Source organism: Narcine bancroftii, chromosome 3 (assembly GCF_036971445.1).
Source record: "Narcine bancroftii isolate sNarBan1 chromosome 3, sNarBan1.hap1, whole genome shotgun sequence".
Taxonomy (NCBI): Eukaryota; Metazoa; Chordata; class Chondrichthyes; order Torpediniformes; family Narcinidae; genus Narcine; species Narcine bancroftii.
The window spans coordinates 365,779,941-365,796,670 of record NC_091471.1 but is presented as its reverse complement, the minus strand read 5'-3'; the positions used below and the strand labels follow the sequence as shown (position 1 = coordinate 365,796,670).

General features: G+C 40.3%; 1 protein-coding gene across 3 annotated transcripts in view; it reads right to left on the bottom strand.

Moving 5' to 3' along the window:
* The window catches only part of kif19 (kinesin family member 19), a 116,962-nt gene that overhangs the window by 93,509 nt on the left and 6,723 nt on the right, over positions 1-16,730 (bottom strand). Inside the window, exons 1-2 of one of the 3 annotated variants that reach the window (XM_069930180.1) lie at positions 11,907-12,005; positions 10,822-10,902 (exon numbers count right to left, since the gene is read on the bottom strand). In XM_069930180.1, the coding sequence (XP_069786281.1) occupies positions 10,822-10,902; positions 11,907-11,912 (87 nt within the window). In that variant the 5' untranslated portion in view covers positions 11,913-12,005. Of the gene's footprint in view, positions 1-7,791; positions 7,905-10,821; positions 10,903-11,906; positions 12,006-16,730 lie in introns of those variants that run through there. The other 2 variants (XM_069930181.1, XM_069930179.1) reach the window with 2 other exon arrangements.

Sequence of the window (16,730 nt, the reverse complement as noted above, 5' to 3'; positions counted from 1 at the left end):
AGTGGGATTAGTGCAGGTTTAATGTAAATGGGTGTTTGACAGCCAGCATGGACTTGATGGGCCAAAGGCCTGATTCCATCCTACAAGACCATGACATATAAACACGAGCAGTGACCACATTTTCAAAAACAAGTCGACAGTTTTTTTCTTGAAATGGGAAAGCAGTCATTTGCAAATATTAAATGTGAAAGCATGAAATAGTGTCCTCAGGCAAAAGGACCTCAACTGAAGAAAGCAGTAGCCCTTCTTAATAGCAATCTTCAATAGGCTTAATTCCTTTCTCATGCCAAATGGGCAATAGTTCATTTTGGCACAATGGTGTTTTTGGTGATATCCCCAATACTCTCATGCCAAATTTTAATCATATGTATTAGAATGGGGTTATCAGCTTTTAAAATTATTATTATTAATTTGACATTCCATTTATAAATGAAATCCTTTGCTGTACTTTTTCTCATAGTATGTAGTCCCATTTGGATCCATGAGGGAGAATTCCCTTCTTCGATAAAGGTTGTGAGGTCACAGATTTTCAAAGAATGATTTTCAGTTTTTAATTTGATATTTGCATATTGCACTCTGCAGCAACTTTTATAATTACAAGCAAACATCATGATGAGATGTTACACATTGACAGGGTTTAACAATAAGAATGTTTACTCATGTAACACATTCTCCTATTAGTTGAATAGTGAAAACCAGGTTTTATCCTGGCTAAGAAATGAAAATGAGTTAAGATAATAATACTTCACAGCACTGATAATTCAATTCAACCCAACTCCTCTTGACTCCACATCACCTTAACTGGACTCATCACTCCCCAACCCACCAAAGCCCTTCTCTTAAAAAAAAATTAATGAATTCAGTGTGAAGTTTCCAAATTTGCCAATGACAGAAATATTTTGGTTAAATAATAAACCAGTAGTTGAGCTGAGGGAAAAATAAGTGGCAGATGAACTTTAATGTAGAGAAGAATGAAGTGATGTATTTTGTCAGAAAGAAAATGGGGGCAATGTAGAATATAGTCAATTCATTGAACATAATGGCTCAAACACATACACGATTGAGATAATCTGTAAAATGTGGCAAATAAACGACAAAAAAAATGTTTTCAGACAAATCTGTGGTGCCCAATTTACACTCCAGTACATTTTGAATGGCAGAAGAACCAGAGAAAACCTACGCAGACACAGGGAGAATGTACAAACTCCTTACCGACAGCGTGGGATTCAAACCCATGTCCCCATCACTGGCACTGTAAAGATGTTCCGTTAACTGCTATGCCAGTTGTTTTCCCCTTCACTGATTGGTCACAAAATGAAGATATTAAAAGGACTGAAAATATTATAAAACATTCCCTCTCCATTTAATGAAGGCTATATATTCTCATTTGGTTTAAAGTCTTCAAAGTTTAATCTATTTGCTGATATTTATGTCATCACTCAGCGAACTGATCAAACAATAGCTTAACCATTGTGCAATGATAATGTACAAACATAAATCCCAGGCCATTAACATTTCATGCAAGTAGCGGAAAATGAGTCACCTTCCAGGGCAACTAAGAAACCACAGATTGCTAATTTTTTTGATTTGTTGACTCTGATTTTTAACAAACTTTTAAAAATATTTCATTGCAGCAAAATGCTGCAATATAGTCAGTACGAGTCCAAGAGACTCAAGTTTCAAACCCCAAATTCCTGACAGGAACCTTCATGTCTGAACTTTCTCAATTATGCGGTAAGGATTTACGAAGGGATACTTCAAGTTCAAATTAATTGTCAGAGTACATATCTGACATCACATACAATCCTAAGATTCTTTTTCCAGTGGGCCAGGCAGAATTTCTACTAAGCAGTAACTGTAAACTGTACTCAAGGATTAATATGTATTCAAAGAGAGAAAGAGAGAAATGTAAACAAAAAGGAAATGCACAGTACACAAATTGACTGTGCAAATCAGAAAAAATATTCAATAATAATTAAAGTGCAAAGTTAGACTCCTGAAATGAGTCTCTGACTGTCAATTATTCAGGAGTCCTGATGGTGGAGGGATGGCAAATTGTTCCTGAACCTAGTTGTACGAGTCTTGTGGCACCTTTACCTCTTTCCTGGTGGCAGTACCGAGAACGGAGCATGTCCTGTGTTTTGTGGATCCTTGATGATGGCTGCTCCTCTGTGACAGCAGCGTTTCATGAATATGTTCTTGATGGTGGGGAGAGTTTTGCCTGTGGTGTCCTGGGCTGGGTCAACTATCTTTTGCAGGGCATTACGTTCAGAGATATTGGTGTCCCCATTTCAGACTGTGATGCAGCACACTTTCCACCACACATATGTAGAAATTTGCAAGGGACATACCAAACCTCCACCAACTCCTGAGTCTAAAAATTTTCAGAAAGATAACGGTTTATACTGACAACTAGATGGCTGTTAGCAAGCAGAGAACTGCCAGAGTGAATCAGCAGTTTGCAATGTTCCATAATTAGGTAGCATGGTCCATCTGTCTTCTCCCTGTGCTTATCATTTAGCTCAAGGGCTTTCCACACATTGGGAGCTGAGAGGCTGAATGCATTTTATTTCTGGCCCTCAGGTGAACATGACCCTCCCATTCATTTCAAATTATTTAAAAAGGTTGTGGGGTTTTAAAATTAGATCTATCAGCTGAATGTAATTTTTTGTGAATTTATAATGGGTTTTAATTATCGCACATTAATACCTTTTGACAATCTTTCTGCCTCCTATCACAAGATGAACAGTGAACCTTGCAACAGAAGACATGTTGGATCTTCAGCCCTTTCCATGGCAGAGCCCAAGTTTCTGCTGCCTGTAGTCTCATCACTGCTCAATGACTCCTCTGCCATGTGGAATGACCACAACAATGAGACTGATGTTGTGTTAAGAGCCAGACAGCTATGTATGTACAACCTCAGGAATTGCCTGCTGGATCTAGTGTGATCCTACCCCGTGTCTGGTGGTATGATCAAACTGCTTTCACATATTCGCACACACAGAGAGTGCCTGGCATCATTACCAATGAACCGAGGCCTGGCACATTTTTTTAGGATGGGAGGAGAGAAAATTGCTCACAAATACAAAAATAATTCCATGGAAGAGGAAAAATTCAATAAATTCTTCACCAACAATCCAATTTGTATATTAAATTTGCAACCAGAAAGCATTTATCAATGTGATTGGGCTCCAGTGTAACATAATCTGATGAGTAAATACAAAAATAACCTCAGATGACAAGTTGTTCCCATTAATGCAGTAAGAGATTTATCTCACCCCTTCCATCGAGGTTCTGCATCAATTCTAAAAGCACACTTGCAGCTCTACACCAGGTGCATATATTATCAACCATGATAAATAATGTAACACAGAATGGCCAATTCGTAATCCTAGCATTTGCTGAAATAAATTCCTACTCTTGCCTTGCAGGCCTAATGCACCTTCACATGGGACATTTTAAAATCATTACGGTGGTATGCTTTGCTCCAACTTAGAGCTCACCCGAGGAACTCAAGATTTAGAAAAGCTCCCCAAGACTTAATGAGACAAATGGTAAAGATAAAAATAAATCCTGTCAAATCCTATGGCAGCTACTATAAAACTGAGTGACTATTGTGGTGGGACTCTGACCATTTACGTGGGACACGATCTATCAAATGTTAATTACAGTACAACCTTGTTAGAACACAGTAGTTGGGGTCCAAGATTTCATACTGCATTACGTCCAAGTCGCGGAACGGATGCATACATGTCAGAGTGCCCATGGATAATCAAACCCAAATATTACCAATTTTTGAAGGATCCGCTATCTATAACTAACAATTTCAATGAAAGAAAGCAAGTGCATTCTTTTAATATTGGTATTCTGAATTTATAAATTGGTATTGGTATTCTGAATTGGTATTCTGAATTTATAAATTGGTATTGGTATTCTGAATTTTAATCAACTTATCGATTTGGGGTCCACAGACACCTGCGCTATAAGAGTAACGGATTAACGAATCACGTTCTGACGAGGTTTCAGTGTACTAAAGATATTATCTGAAGATGCACTGCAGCAAGTCAGCTCCCCACCATCTCACACACAGTTCTGACATCAAAATCAAGAAAGTGAGGAGATTCTTTGGGGGAAGAGCAATGCAGGTCTTCAGCATCCATTCACCTAGAAGCATGAATATTAATCTTACATCAGCTGGGAAATTTGTATCAAGCAATTAAATAAGTCTGGATTTTATTTTCAGAAAATGTTCATCTTAGTCTCAGTAACAATTTAATTACTTAACTGTAGTAAACACCCTTCTCTTGAACCTGTGGCCTTCAGCACAGGAAATCTCGTATTTGCCCGATACTGAACATTATGTGACTCGAGATTGACCATAATTGTCTCCATTTAGGGATAATTACTGATAGACAAATAATGCTGACATTACGAGAGGTGTCTGAATACCATGAATGAATAAAAACATAAAACTGGAAACAATTTTTAACTCTCTTGAAAAAACCAAATTTCTTGAAATCTGTGCTGTGATTTTAGCTTTTCACGAGACATGATTTTCATTCTTCAACAATGTGGAAAAATCTAAAACAATATGTCTTAACATTCATCATTAACCCTTCAAATATGATGGTAGACTTTGTTAAGTTTGCTCTTCTAAACCTTTTATGATTTTAAACACCAATTTTTTCCAAATTTTCTCCGTCCTCTCTACTAACGAGTATACTATTGTTTCTTTGTCTACTTCTGGAAATAATTTCTGTCGTCATTCAAGTTAATCTGTCCTATGCTCTCTCTAAAGCCTTTATCCCCTTCATAAAATGTGTTGACAGGATACTGGAGCTGAACTCATGTTTCACATTGGTTTGATACCATTACCTCTACTGGAAAGCCCACAACCACAACCTTTACAAGCTGCTTTGTCAATATCCTTTCACATTTGAATGATAATCTCCATCAGAGAACTATCACCTCCACTTCAAAGAATTTAAATGCCTTCCAAAGAAGGAAACTTTTTATTTACATATTTAGTTGTTTGTTCATGACAGAGCTGGGATTTTAATGATTCTGCAGGCAGAACTGCCAATTAGATAGCAAAGGTGGTTTGAAAGCCTCAGTTGTAAGTGCCTTTCAACCCATTTCTCTGTTCCCTTCACTGTCTTGAACTGGGATTAATACTTTGTGACAGCCCAAAGGGAACCAGTACAACAGTAGAGAAAAGCAATTATGCAAACTACCGGTTGCACACCTATCTGCATATTATTTTAAATGACTGAGTTGACCAGCTGCTACAGATGTTTAGGCAGATCATAATGTCAGGTCTGCGTCACCTCAGGTTTGTTTTGGGTGGGATTTTGCAAGGTTAATGCAGCCTTAAACATTTAGGGACTCAATGTTACATTTTATTGAAAAATTGCAATAAATAAAATCACATTCAAGGATGTGTGCCAGCATGAAGTGCCCCTAGTATTCGATGACCATTTTTACTATTTACTATTCTGCACACACCAGCTCCATTCAATTTTCCTTCCGAAATAAATTTGGATGCCAGAAATCTAGACCACCCGAGAATCTGTATTTTTCTAAAACATATTAAATTAGCGGGCTTTTGTGTGCCTGCCACAGTTACACAGCGGCATCCATGTGTTTACTAATCCATAATACAGGTATACCCCACTTTACGAAAGCACAGCGTGCCAAAATGCTGTAAAGTGAAGACCCGTTCACTACTATTGAAGGCTATTTTCGTAAAAGTGAAAACCCATTCAAATTTTTTTGGGTAGCGAACGCAGGTCTCTTTGTAAAAGTGAATTTGCGTATTCATAAAGCAGGGTATACCTGTAATGGATCCTAAAGTAGATAAAGAGAAAGAAGAAAACGTCGAAATTGAGTGACAAATTTGAAATAATTGAGAAACTAGAAAGTGCTGTGAGCAATACTGTTCGAATGAAAACATGACATTGGGAAGTCTTCAACTTACAATATCAAAGAGGCTACTACAGAAAAGTCCATGGAAATGGTTATTAAATTTGTGGAACAGAACCACAGCTTCAGTCAAGACGTCATGCATGCGCCCATGGTGTATCTTATTACAAGGTCGTAAACAAGATAATATATGAAAGTATTTAAAGAAAGCAAAAGAAGCATTAAGCCGTGCATCAGGGACAGTAGAAGCTGCAAGTGTTCCATTCACTAGCAGCACAGCTTTATTTCCCCTTTAAATTTGCACTTTAAAACTACTGCCCGAGAATCTTGAAAAACCGAAAATCTAGACCGACCTAATCTCTGAGCAGTCTGAATTTTTGAACTTTTACAGTCACATCACACAATTCTCCACCAAATTTTATGGGTCATGTATCCCTTCCCAGCACCCCCATTCTGTCTGACTGTTTACCTTCAGTGTTTTCCTCACTCTATACAATGGTTTTGTATTTCCTGCCATCAGCATGTTGCTCTGACTGCAACATCATTAATGTAAATCAAAAGCACCAATTAGGCTACATCTTCAACAACCACAACGTACACTTTATGGTCTGCTTATGGTCACATGATTCGACTTTTATCCAATTATTTTCAATTTTGCAAACAAAGATATTATGTGATACAAAGGTAAAATCCTGCAGATGCTAGAAACCCGAAATTTAAAAAAAAAACACACACAAGAATTATATTGATGCCGGAGTACGTTTATATAAGTCGGCTCAATATCATTTGGCTGAAGGGCCAGGACGATACTGTTCTATGAAACTTCAACATTTTTGGGTAAATGTTGGCAATTACATAGATAAGAACTGACTTTTATATTTCGACATACAGTATATACAACCTGGTAACAAGTCCTTTCGGCCCATAAGCCCGTGTCACCCAATTGACCTACAACCCCGTACGTTTTGGATGGTGGGAGGAATCCAGAACACCCAGAGAAAATCCACGCAGACATGGGGAGAATGTACAAACTCCTTACAGACAGGGCTAGATGTGAACCTGAATTGCTGATGTTTTAACAGTATTGTGCTAACCACTATGCCATTTGTGCTATCCTGGTTGATGTTGATATTCCTCTGCAAAATCTGGGACAAATAACAAATCAAGAAGTAGGAAAATGACCAAAGAAAGTTGTTTCATGTTTCAGACAGAAAGTTCTGAGACAGAATGAAAGTTGTGAGTGAGATAATGACAAAGGGATGGTAATAGGACACATAAATAAAGGTGTGAATGCACTAGGTACAATGTGAATGACAGAATAGTTATGTGTTTGTTGAACTTAATGTGCAGTCCAAAGGGGTGCCCAATTTAGAAATTAGTTGTTGATCCACAAACATCAGGTGATCTTCAAAGGGATGACATTGTAGGCTGTGGATCGAGAGCTCAGAGTGGAAGAGATTGAAGAATGACAGGTCTGTAGTAGCTTGCAGTTAAGCTTACTGACTGAGGGGAACTATTTCCCAATACAGAGGGGGCAGTATCTTGAGCAACGAACACAGCATTCTAAATTAAGTTTATGTTTCTCACTGCTAAACTGGAATTAGTGTTGGGTTAGAGTTAGGAAGATAGAAAGTAAAGAGAGCTGCTTCTCCTGTAACTGCACAAGGGTCTTCTGGGAAAGGGCTTTTGGGGGAGTTGGAGGGTGTTCTGGGGGAGCAGCACTCAAAAAGATGAATACTGAAAGGCTTACATAGTGGCGGCATAATGCTGGCGGAACATGAAATAGCAAGGTATACATAAATATAAAGGTTAATGAGCTGTCAAATGAGGGCAAGGGAAACCATTGTGATTTAAAGAGTGGACTCTTACTTTTGCACTTTATTGATTTTTTTTCTCTCTCTGTGTTGCACAGTCAGTATGTTTACATGTGTACGTTGAATCAGGTTTTTTTGCAGTGCCACTAAGTGGTAATTCTGCCTCACCTGCAGGAAAAAAGAATCTCAGGTTTATATGTGATGTCATGTATGTTCTGTGACAATAAATCAAATGGATGAGGTTAGAATTGAGGGAAATGGACAGCTTCAGAGCAGAGTTACCAGATTTTTAAAAAAATTTAAATTTTTTAAAAGTTGTAAAAAGTGCAAACGAACCAAAAAGAGCCTAAAACTCTTCTAAAACCTCCCCAAAAACTACCAAAATGGCCTTTCTACCACCAACTGATTCAAGAAAGCGCCAGTTTGTGATTCATGCAGAAACACTCCCAAGTCCTTCTTCACATCAGCATGCTGCAATCACTTGCCATTTAAATAATAGTCTGATCTTCTATAATTCCTTCCAAAGTGGATAACCGCACATTTGCCAACATTTGTACTCCATCTGCCAGACCCTTGCCCATTCACTTCTCCCATCTCTATCTCTCTGAAGACTCTCCGTATTCTCTACACAATTTGCTTTTCCACTCAGTTTAGTGTCATCCACAAACTTACACTACACTCTGTCCTCTTTTCCAGATTGTTTATGTATACTGTGTACAGTTGTGGGCCCAGCACTGGCTCCTGCAACACCCTGCTCACCACGGATTGCCAACCAAAAAAACACCCCTGCACCCCAACTCTCTGCTTTCTATTGGTTAACCAATCCTCTATCCACGCTAATACATCACCCTCAACTCCATAGATCCTGATCGTCTGTATAAACCTTTTGTGCAGCATCTTATCAAATGGCTTCTGAAAATGCAGGTAAACAATGTCCATCTACAGCCCTCTATCTACCATGCTTGTTTATATCCTCAAAGAACTCCAGTAAATTTGACAAACAGGATCTGCTTTTGCTGAATCCGTGCCTGCGACTGTCTGATAGATCCATTTCATTCCAGATGCCTCAGTATTTCTAATTTAATAATAGCTTCAAACATTTTCCTAACCCCAGATGTTAAACTAACTGGTATTTTGCCTGCATAGTGGCATTACATTTGATGTCTTCTAATCTACCAGGACTCACCAAAGCTTCAACTGTAACGTTTGTCATTTCTTTCAGTACCCTGGGATGTATTCCATCAGGACTAGGGGACTTCTATCTTTAGACACTCAAGTTTTCTGAGGACAAGATCTTCAGTGATAGCCCTCACCTCCCAAACCATCCATAACATTTGTCTCTGGCATGTTCGACATATCCTCCACCTTGAATACCAACACAAAATAGTCATTCAAAGCCTCAGCCATTTCCTCATTATCCAAAATCAAATCTTCCTTATCATCTTCCAAGGGCCCAGCCTTCACTTTAGCCACCCTTTTGCGCTTTATATAATTATAAAACATTTTATTATCCTTTTTTTATATTTTGTGCTAATCTTTCCTCATGTATGTTTTTTTTTACACACCACTGCATTCCAGGAAATTATTCCCAATTTCCCGGAACTCAATCTGCGTAAAAAGATCAGAACGGGAATAAAGGACTCATTCCCATTCCAAAAATGTTATCTCCTCGATCCCTAGTTATTTTCACAGATCACTTGCTGTCTAAACTGAACTGCAGGTGATCCGTGAACAACGGGCTAATTAATAAGACGCCCAGCCTCTTTAAATACCGCACTTCAGGTATTCTGTCTAAACTTGCGGTGTGATACAGATATTTAGAGTTTTGGTCGTTCCTGTGTGAGAGGCCATTTGCTTCATTGTTTTTTGTTGTTTCTTCAAGGTTTCCCATTGTTCTCGTTTCCCACTGCTCTTGGTGACTTTGAATGCATGAGCTTTTATTTTGATACCTTTGTTATCCAAGGCAAGTTATCCAATAAAAATGTGAAGAGTATGCTCATAGAGGTGTGAGGATAAAGTAGACCCCTGTGGTTTATTTAGAAAGTTAAGCTAAGCTCTTCACTGTAGTTAAAATAAATCATGTTATACCAGGGGAAATCTAATAGAAATGTGCTGGAGTCCATGAAGAATTATTGCACATTTGTTTTCCAATAATTAATTGCGTCTAGAGTTCTTGTTTTGTGTGATTGATGTGACCATTATTAGTTGCACATGAGGTAATGATTTTCCATGCAGGACCCATGAATTACAATGTCTGTAAATTTCTCTCTACCTTCAGACATGGATTTTTGCCACCTCCATTCTTATTCTTCCAAGTCTTTCTGTTTGCATTTAATCTGGCCATTATTATGTGGATGCATTTATTCCTATCTCTATTTTCTGCATTATTTCAGTCTCTCCAGGCAACTCCAGAAATGTATTTCCTTGTGTACATAAAAACTAGTGTAAATACAAATCCTGAAATTCTTTCTGTCATTGTCTCTTTATCCCTCAGCTCATCATACTTCATGTCTTTAGTCAACAACTTCAAATAAATTAACCATTTCTTTCTATTCCCTTTACGATATACAAATTCCTCAAACGCATGCTTCTTTCCTCTCAGTTTGTTTTGTGTGACCCAATTCTATTTATTTTCCCTGGAAAAGTGGACATAGGTCCAAATACCCAAGTGCTTTTCTACCTATAACAGAAGATTACAATCATAAATTTTAAAGTTGTTCGCAGATCACCTGCAGTTCAGTTTAGACAGCAAGTGATCTGTGAAAATAACTAGGGGTCGAGGAGATAACATTTTTGGAACGGGAATGAGTCCTTTATTCCCGTTCTGATCTTTTTACACAGTAACCAGCTATCGACAGTTCCACACAAAGTTATTCTGAAAGTTTTGAAAAATTCAGTGAATTATTCAGCCTTATTTCAGAACATCAAATATCCTCCAGTAGTAAGTGTAGCTCAAGGCAGTAATGAGAGCTTTTTTGTGGATACACTTGAAGTCATCAAATATTAAAAGACACCAAAAACAATAGTGTGGGTTCAAAACTCCAGTGAAATCAGGCTGATTTAAAAGTAGTTGGTAACAACTGACCTGCTCATCAACTTTGTGAGCAATAATGGTGGCTCCTTCCTCCACCTCCGTCTCATTGATGGGTCGAATCCGAAGGGCCACCTGTGCAAAACAAGAAGAAAGCTTGTTGCTAAAGGCATGAATAAAGACATTTAGAAAATGCCACCATTGGTTGCACACAAGAGCCAGTCTACAGAACAGAATAAAGTACGAGGTTTTTCCTGGTGGAGGTACTGGGTTGGGTTCACTGTTCAAGTATGTATGATATGTAGGACTAGATGTTAATATCCCTTATTGCACGACTGAGACTTGCTGCCTGGTCTCTGCGGGGTAGCCAAATGAGTGGTGGCATCTTCTGGGTTATCAAGAAGGTGCCCTCCTTCCTCAGGTTTTGCTGATAGACCCACAACACCTCCAGAGGGTTCAGCAGGGAATCCCGGCATCTCGGGCTCACCCCACTTAGGTGCCCAGGTGGAATCCTTTCTCCTTATCCAGAGCCACTGACTACCCTTTGCAGCAGCTCTGGAGAGATCTTTCAACAGTTTAATGGTGTACCTTTCCTCGCACTCCAAACTCCCAGAGTACTCTTGACGTCGATGTGGCTACAAATCCTCTGCAGCCTATTTTAACCGGTCTTCCTAGAACCACACTGAAACATTGGTGATTCCATACACTGTTGCACTTATTTTTTGTGTGCCACTTTGTTTGATTTTGGATATTGGCCTGGAAGCTGCATATATTATATGTGATGGTTCCAGTCTATAATGAATACTTCACCTTAACAAATCCATTTCCCATTGAATTCTGTCTTGGATGTCAGCACTGAAGTGAATCTGTCCATTAATGATTAGTTACTTCCATTTTTTTTATGGCTGAGGTCTTGGCACCCTATTTCCTTTCTTAGACAACGCAAGAATGGCTCTAATATCCTGCAAATGCTGACATACAATCATTCTCATTACACCACAGATAGTGTGAACTTGAATTAGATGCGTGGACCCTTGTGCGGAGGGACCCAGCAGTAGGTGGGCTTCAAACAAAATTCAAGTAGTTTGCCACAGGTTGAGTCAACCTAAACTGGGCTAGGCTGGCTTTATAAAAATCACCTTCATTAAACTTTGTTGATGGGTGGTGGTTCAGAGGGTGCCATCTCCAAGGTAGGAATCAGGCAGGATGGGAGGGAGCTCCGGGAAACTGATGGCAAACTGGAAGAAGAATGAGACAATGCTCTTCAATAACTGGTTTGATCGGTCCACCATCCCATTCATAGTCAGGTCTAACTAACTGAAAGAGTTGGGGATCTGGTTTTGAGAGCCCAAGGCGGGCAACAAGAATTGGTCAGAGAGGATCGCAAAGGTCCACCAAATATTGGGTCTGTAGGCATGGCACTTCCTCTCAATAACAGGGAAGAACTTTGTCATCAGAAGTGAGATGCCCTTGGTACTACTGTATGTGGAGCAGATGTGGCACACTGTTAGGGAGAGGGTTCCAAGGGCCACTGCACACTGCAAACCCCAGGACTCTGAACAGGAGCGGAAGCCCTTCCCCGACAGCCTGCCTCTCTGAACTGGATCAACATGGATTTATGCATTGGGGTTGGATTGAGTCCTTGTGCTCAGGCCTGATCACCATTTAATTTACACTCATGCAAACTTCTACGATGAATAGTTGAAAGTTTCCTCAGAGGACTGAACTTTATCAAGGAACCTCATTTCTTTTTGTTTTAAATATTTTATTTTAGTTTTCAAAGACTTACCAAGTCCAATAAACAAAGCCATCCATGTACATATTCATACCCAAAGTCCATATTTGTCCCCCACCCGCCACAGCAAATGCATTCCCAAAACTTATCTCGATCCCAATCATCGTGGGGCACACGACCACTATCGAAACCTGTAATGAAAAGAAATGGCAATACCATTCAAAAGAAAACTCTAAATCCCTTTTAAATAGGGATAAGGTTAAATTATCCCAGTATGGCCAGAGGTGTGATTACGGAAATGGGACTTGGTTCAGACAACTTGCCCTTTTCTTTTCAGATCCTTCATTTTCTTTTTTTCTTTCGAGTTCCTTTTTTTTTAGCGTTTTCTTTTGAATGAGGCACCTCATTTCTTCTTGGAAGATGCCTCAATGACTTTGTATGCTAAGTCAACCAAACTAAATAAATTCCTGGACTGGGGTAAATGTTCTACCACTCTCAGGTAGTTAAAATGATGGATTTCTCCATTTAGTTAAATTGCGAGTATCTGAAAATAGGCACGATTGAAGAGTTACACAATTGCAGGCGGAACAGTGCTTGTACTGTGCATACTTCCTGTTATATTTTTTTCATATGAAATGGATACATGCCGTAGTCATTATTGTACAGAGGGTGGCCTCTCTTTGTTACTGGAACTGTCAGATCAAATTTACTGGCAACTATTTGTGGTCTATTGAAATTATTGTTATGATGGTTGGAAACATTGAAGGGAATGTCAATGCCAGATTAAATTCTAATAGGCTTCTTTCCGGGCTGTGGCCAGATAAATGATCTCAACCAACAAGGGACTGCTGTTCTGGATTATTCAGCTGAACAAAATAAAAAGAATTGATTATTTTCTGCTGAGAAAGAATTTGGTTATTCTTCAAAGAAACGTCCTCACTTCATAGAAAACATGAAAGAAACCTGTCTCCACCAAAAAATGTCAACCACAGGGATAATGTTGGCAGGATCTACTACTGATCTTCAGGGATGCCAGTGCAATTGGAAACCGGATGGTAACACTATAATGTTGGCTGTGTGGGCTGACCCTAGGAAGGTTCCCACCAATAGTAAAGAGTCACACATTCCTCCCGTGCTCCCGTGAGATCCAGTTCTGACTTTACCCATTAGTTTGTAAATTACAATACTGTGCATGGGTTCATTGATCTACAGCAACTAGAAAGTGTTCATCAAAATCTTTACCTAAGCGGTAGATAGAGGAGCGCAGATGGATATTGTTTACCTGGATTTTCAGAAGCCATTTGATAAGGTGCCGCACAAAAGACTTAGACAGATCTTGCCTGTAACTAAAGGTGTAAGGCAAGATCTCAGTGGAGTATGTGCCATTCATTTTCCACTGCGTTTTCTTACTTCCTTTATATAAAAGGACAAAAAAATCCTGTCCAAGGCCATCACCAATCAAGTCAAGTCTGCCCTAGGGCAGTTAATGCACCCAGACCAAACCTGCAGCATTCCGGGCAGGGAAATCTCTGACAGCCTCACGCTGCTCAGAGATACCATTGCTTAGGTGCAGGACAGGGCGGAGGATACCTGCCTGGTGACCTTAGACCAGAAGGCTTTTGACTGGATAGTGTACACATCCACGATGGACAGGATCTACCAAATGTGTTTTGGGAAGGGAATCCAGAATTGGCTTAAACTGCTGTACATGGACATCCATAGCGTAGTCCAAATCAATGGGTGGGAAATACATAGCTTCCCCATCGAGTCTGGAATCAGGCAGGGTTGCCCTCTCTCCCCAGTCTTATTTTTGTGCTGCATTGAACTCTTTGCTGAAGCCCCTAGGAAGGACAAGGGCATAAAAAGAGTGACATAGGTAAGGAGTGGAGGTAATCAGGTTAAAGCTTCCCTGTGCATGGAAAGCCTCACCTTCTGCAGTTTGGACTGACGATTGGTCTGCAGAAGATTGGCATTTGTGGCCAATTAGATGGCAAACTGGAAGAAGAGGGAGGCAACGATCTTCAGTAACTGGTCTGACCGGTCCACCATCCCATTCATAGTGAGATCTAACTAACTGTAAGAGTTGGGAATCTGGTTTTGAGAGGCCGAGGCATGCAACAGGAATTGGTCAGAGAGGATCTCAACGGTCCACCAAAAATTGGGTCTGTAGACATGGCACTCCCTCTCAATAAGGGAAGAACCTTGTCATCAGGAGCGAGGTGCTCTTGGTACTGCTGTATGTGGAGCAGATGTGGCCCACTCACAGCACCTCCACCCAGGTGGTCACCAGATCTATATTCCATTTAATATGGGGATCCAAGATGGAAATGGTCATCATGTACAAGTTGTCAGATAATAGGGGCAGGGGCGTACTTAACTTGGCCCTCATCCTGATGACCAATTTTGTGTTGTGGCTGCAACAGGCTGTGCATGGAACCAAAGTTTTAGGACACCAAGTGCTGCTATGCACTGAGGTTCTACCTGTCCCAGGTGTTGCGAAGGATGGGCTTGGTCCCGTTGCTGTGTAATATCCCAGTTAACTGGTTTTTGCCACATCACCTGTCTTTTGTGGAAAAGTTTTTCCAGACCAACACCTTTGACCACAAAGCCATCAGACAGTGGTCGGTACAGAACATCCTACATACAATGAGAGACAAGGACTCGATAGATCCAGGGGGATGTTTCCCTGAGCATATCATCCAGGTCATCTGGTAAAATGCCTCATCAGCAGTGCTCACGAACAAGCACCAGGACTTGGTCTGGCAGCCATTGAGAGGAACCTTCCCAGTCAGATTCTTTCAGTACGACCAGAGCATCACCCACAATCCACAATGTCCCTGAAATGACTGCGGTAGAGAGGAGATAGTCGTCCACCTCTTTGCTGAAGGCAGATTCGCTGGGAGTGTGTGGAGCAAGATGCAATAGTTTTGGCCACAGTTCATCACCAGCAGGAGCATGATAGAGGGCTCTCTGATTTACAGGTTGTCCCTGAGTCAGATATCCAGAACTGCTGGATGTCCATCAACTCGGTGAAAGATGCACTTTGGTCTGCCTGAAGCCCGTTGATCCTTCAGCGCATGGAAATGTTGTTGTGGGAATGCTGTTGACTGGCCCCTTCCAGCCTGCAGGAGAAAGTGCTAAGGGACGCACTGAGGCTCGGTGCATCCAACCCGAAGGCACTGTGGGGTAGAACCATGGTCGAGAGGGGCTGACACCAAGGGGAAGCCCCTCAAACAACAGAGTGGAATAACAACAAGATGCCACAGTGTAAATAGAAAAGAATGTAACAATGTATGGTGATGGAAATGTGTGGAAATGAAATTGAGGGTGGGAAGTGACACTGAACAGTTTTCCTCTTGTAAAAAAATTACTGTGAATAATGTCTATTTTTGGTTATAAAAATCAGTTTAGCTTTAATGACATTCCAGGGTGTTGGATCTTAAAATTCAATATGCTGCATTCCCAACAGATGTACCCATGATGCCTAGACCATAGAACAATACAGCGCGGAACAGGCTCTTCAGCCCTTGATGTGGTGCCAACCCATATATTCCTTACTAAAATAAAAAGTACTAAACCCTCCCTACCCAGTAACCCTCTATTTTTCTTTTATCCATGCACCTGTCTAAGAGTCTCTTAAATATCCCCAAGGTTTCAGCCTCCACCACCATTCCTGGCAATGCATTCCAGGCACCCTCAACTCTCTGTGTAAAAAAACTTACTTCTGATGTCTCCCCTAAACTTTCCCTCCCTTAACTTGTACAGATGTCCTCTGGTGTTTGCTGATCCTGCCCTGGAAAACAGGTGTTGGCTGTCCACTCTATCTATGTCTCTCAGAATCTTGTAGACATCTACCATCGCCTCTCATCCTTCTACTATGCTTCAAAGAGAAAAGTCCCAGTTCTGTTAACCTTGCCTCAAAAGACTTGTTTTCCAATCCAGGCAACATCCTGGTAAATCTCCTTTGCCCCCTCTCCAAGGCTTTCACATCCTTCCTATAATGAGGGGACCAAAACTGAACACATTACTCTCTTAACTGTGGTCTCACCAGAGATTTGTAGAGTTGCAATATGATCTATCTACTCCTGAACTCAATCTCCCTATTAATGAAGGTCAGTATCCCATAGGCTTTATTAACTATCAACCTGCGACGACCTTGAGAGATGTATGGATTTGGACCCCAAGGCTCCACTGTTCATCCACACTCTTAGGTAACTGACCATTAACC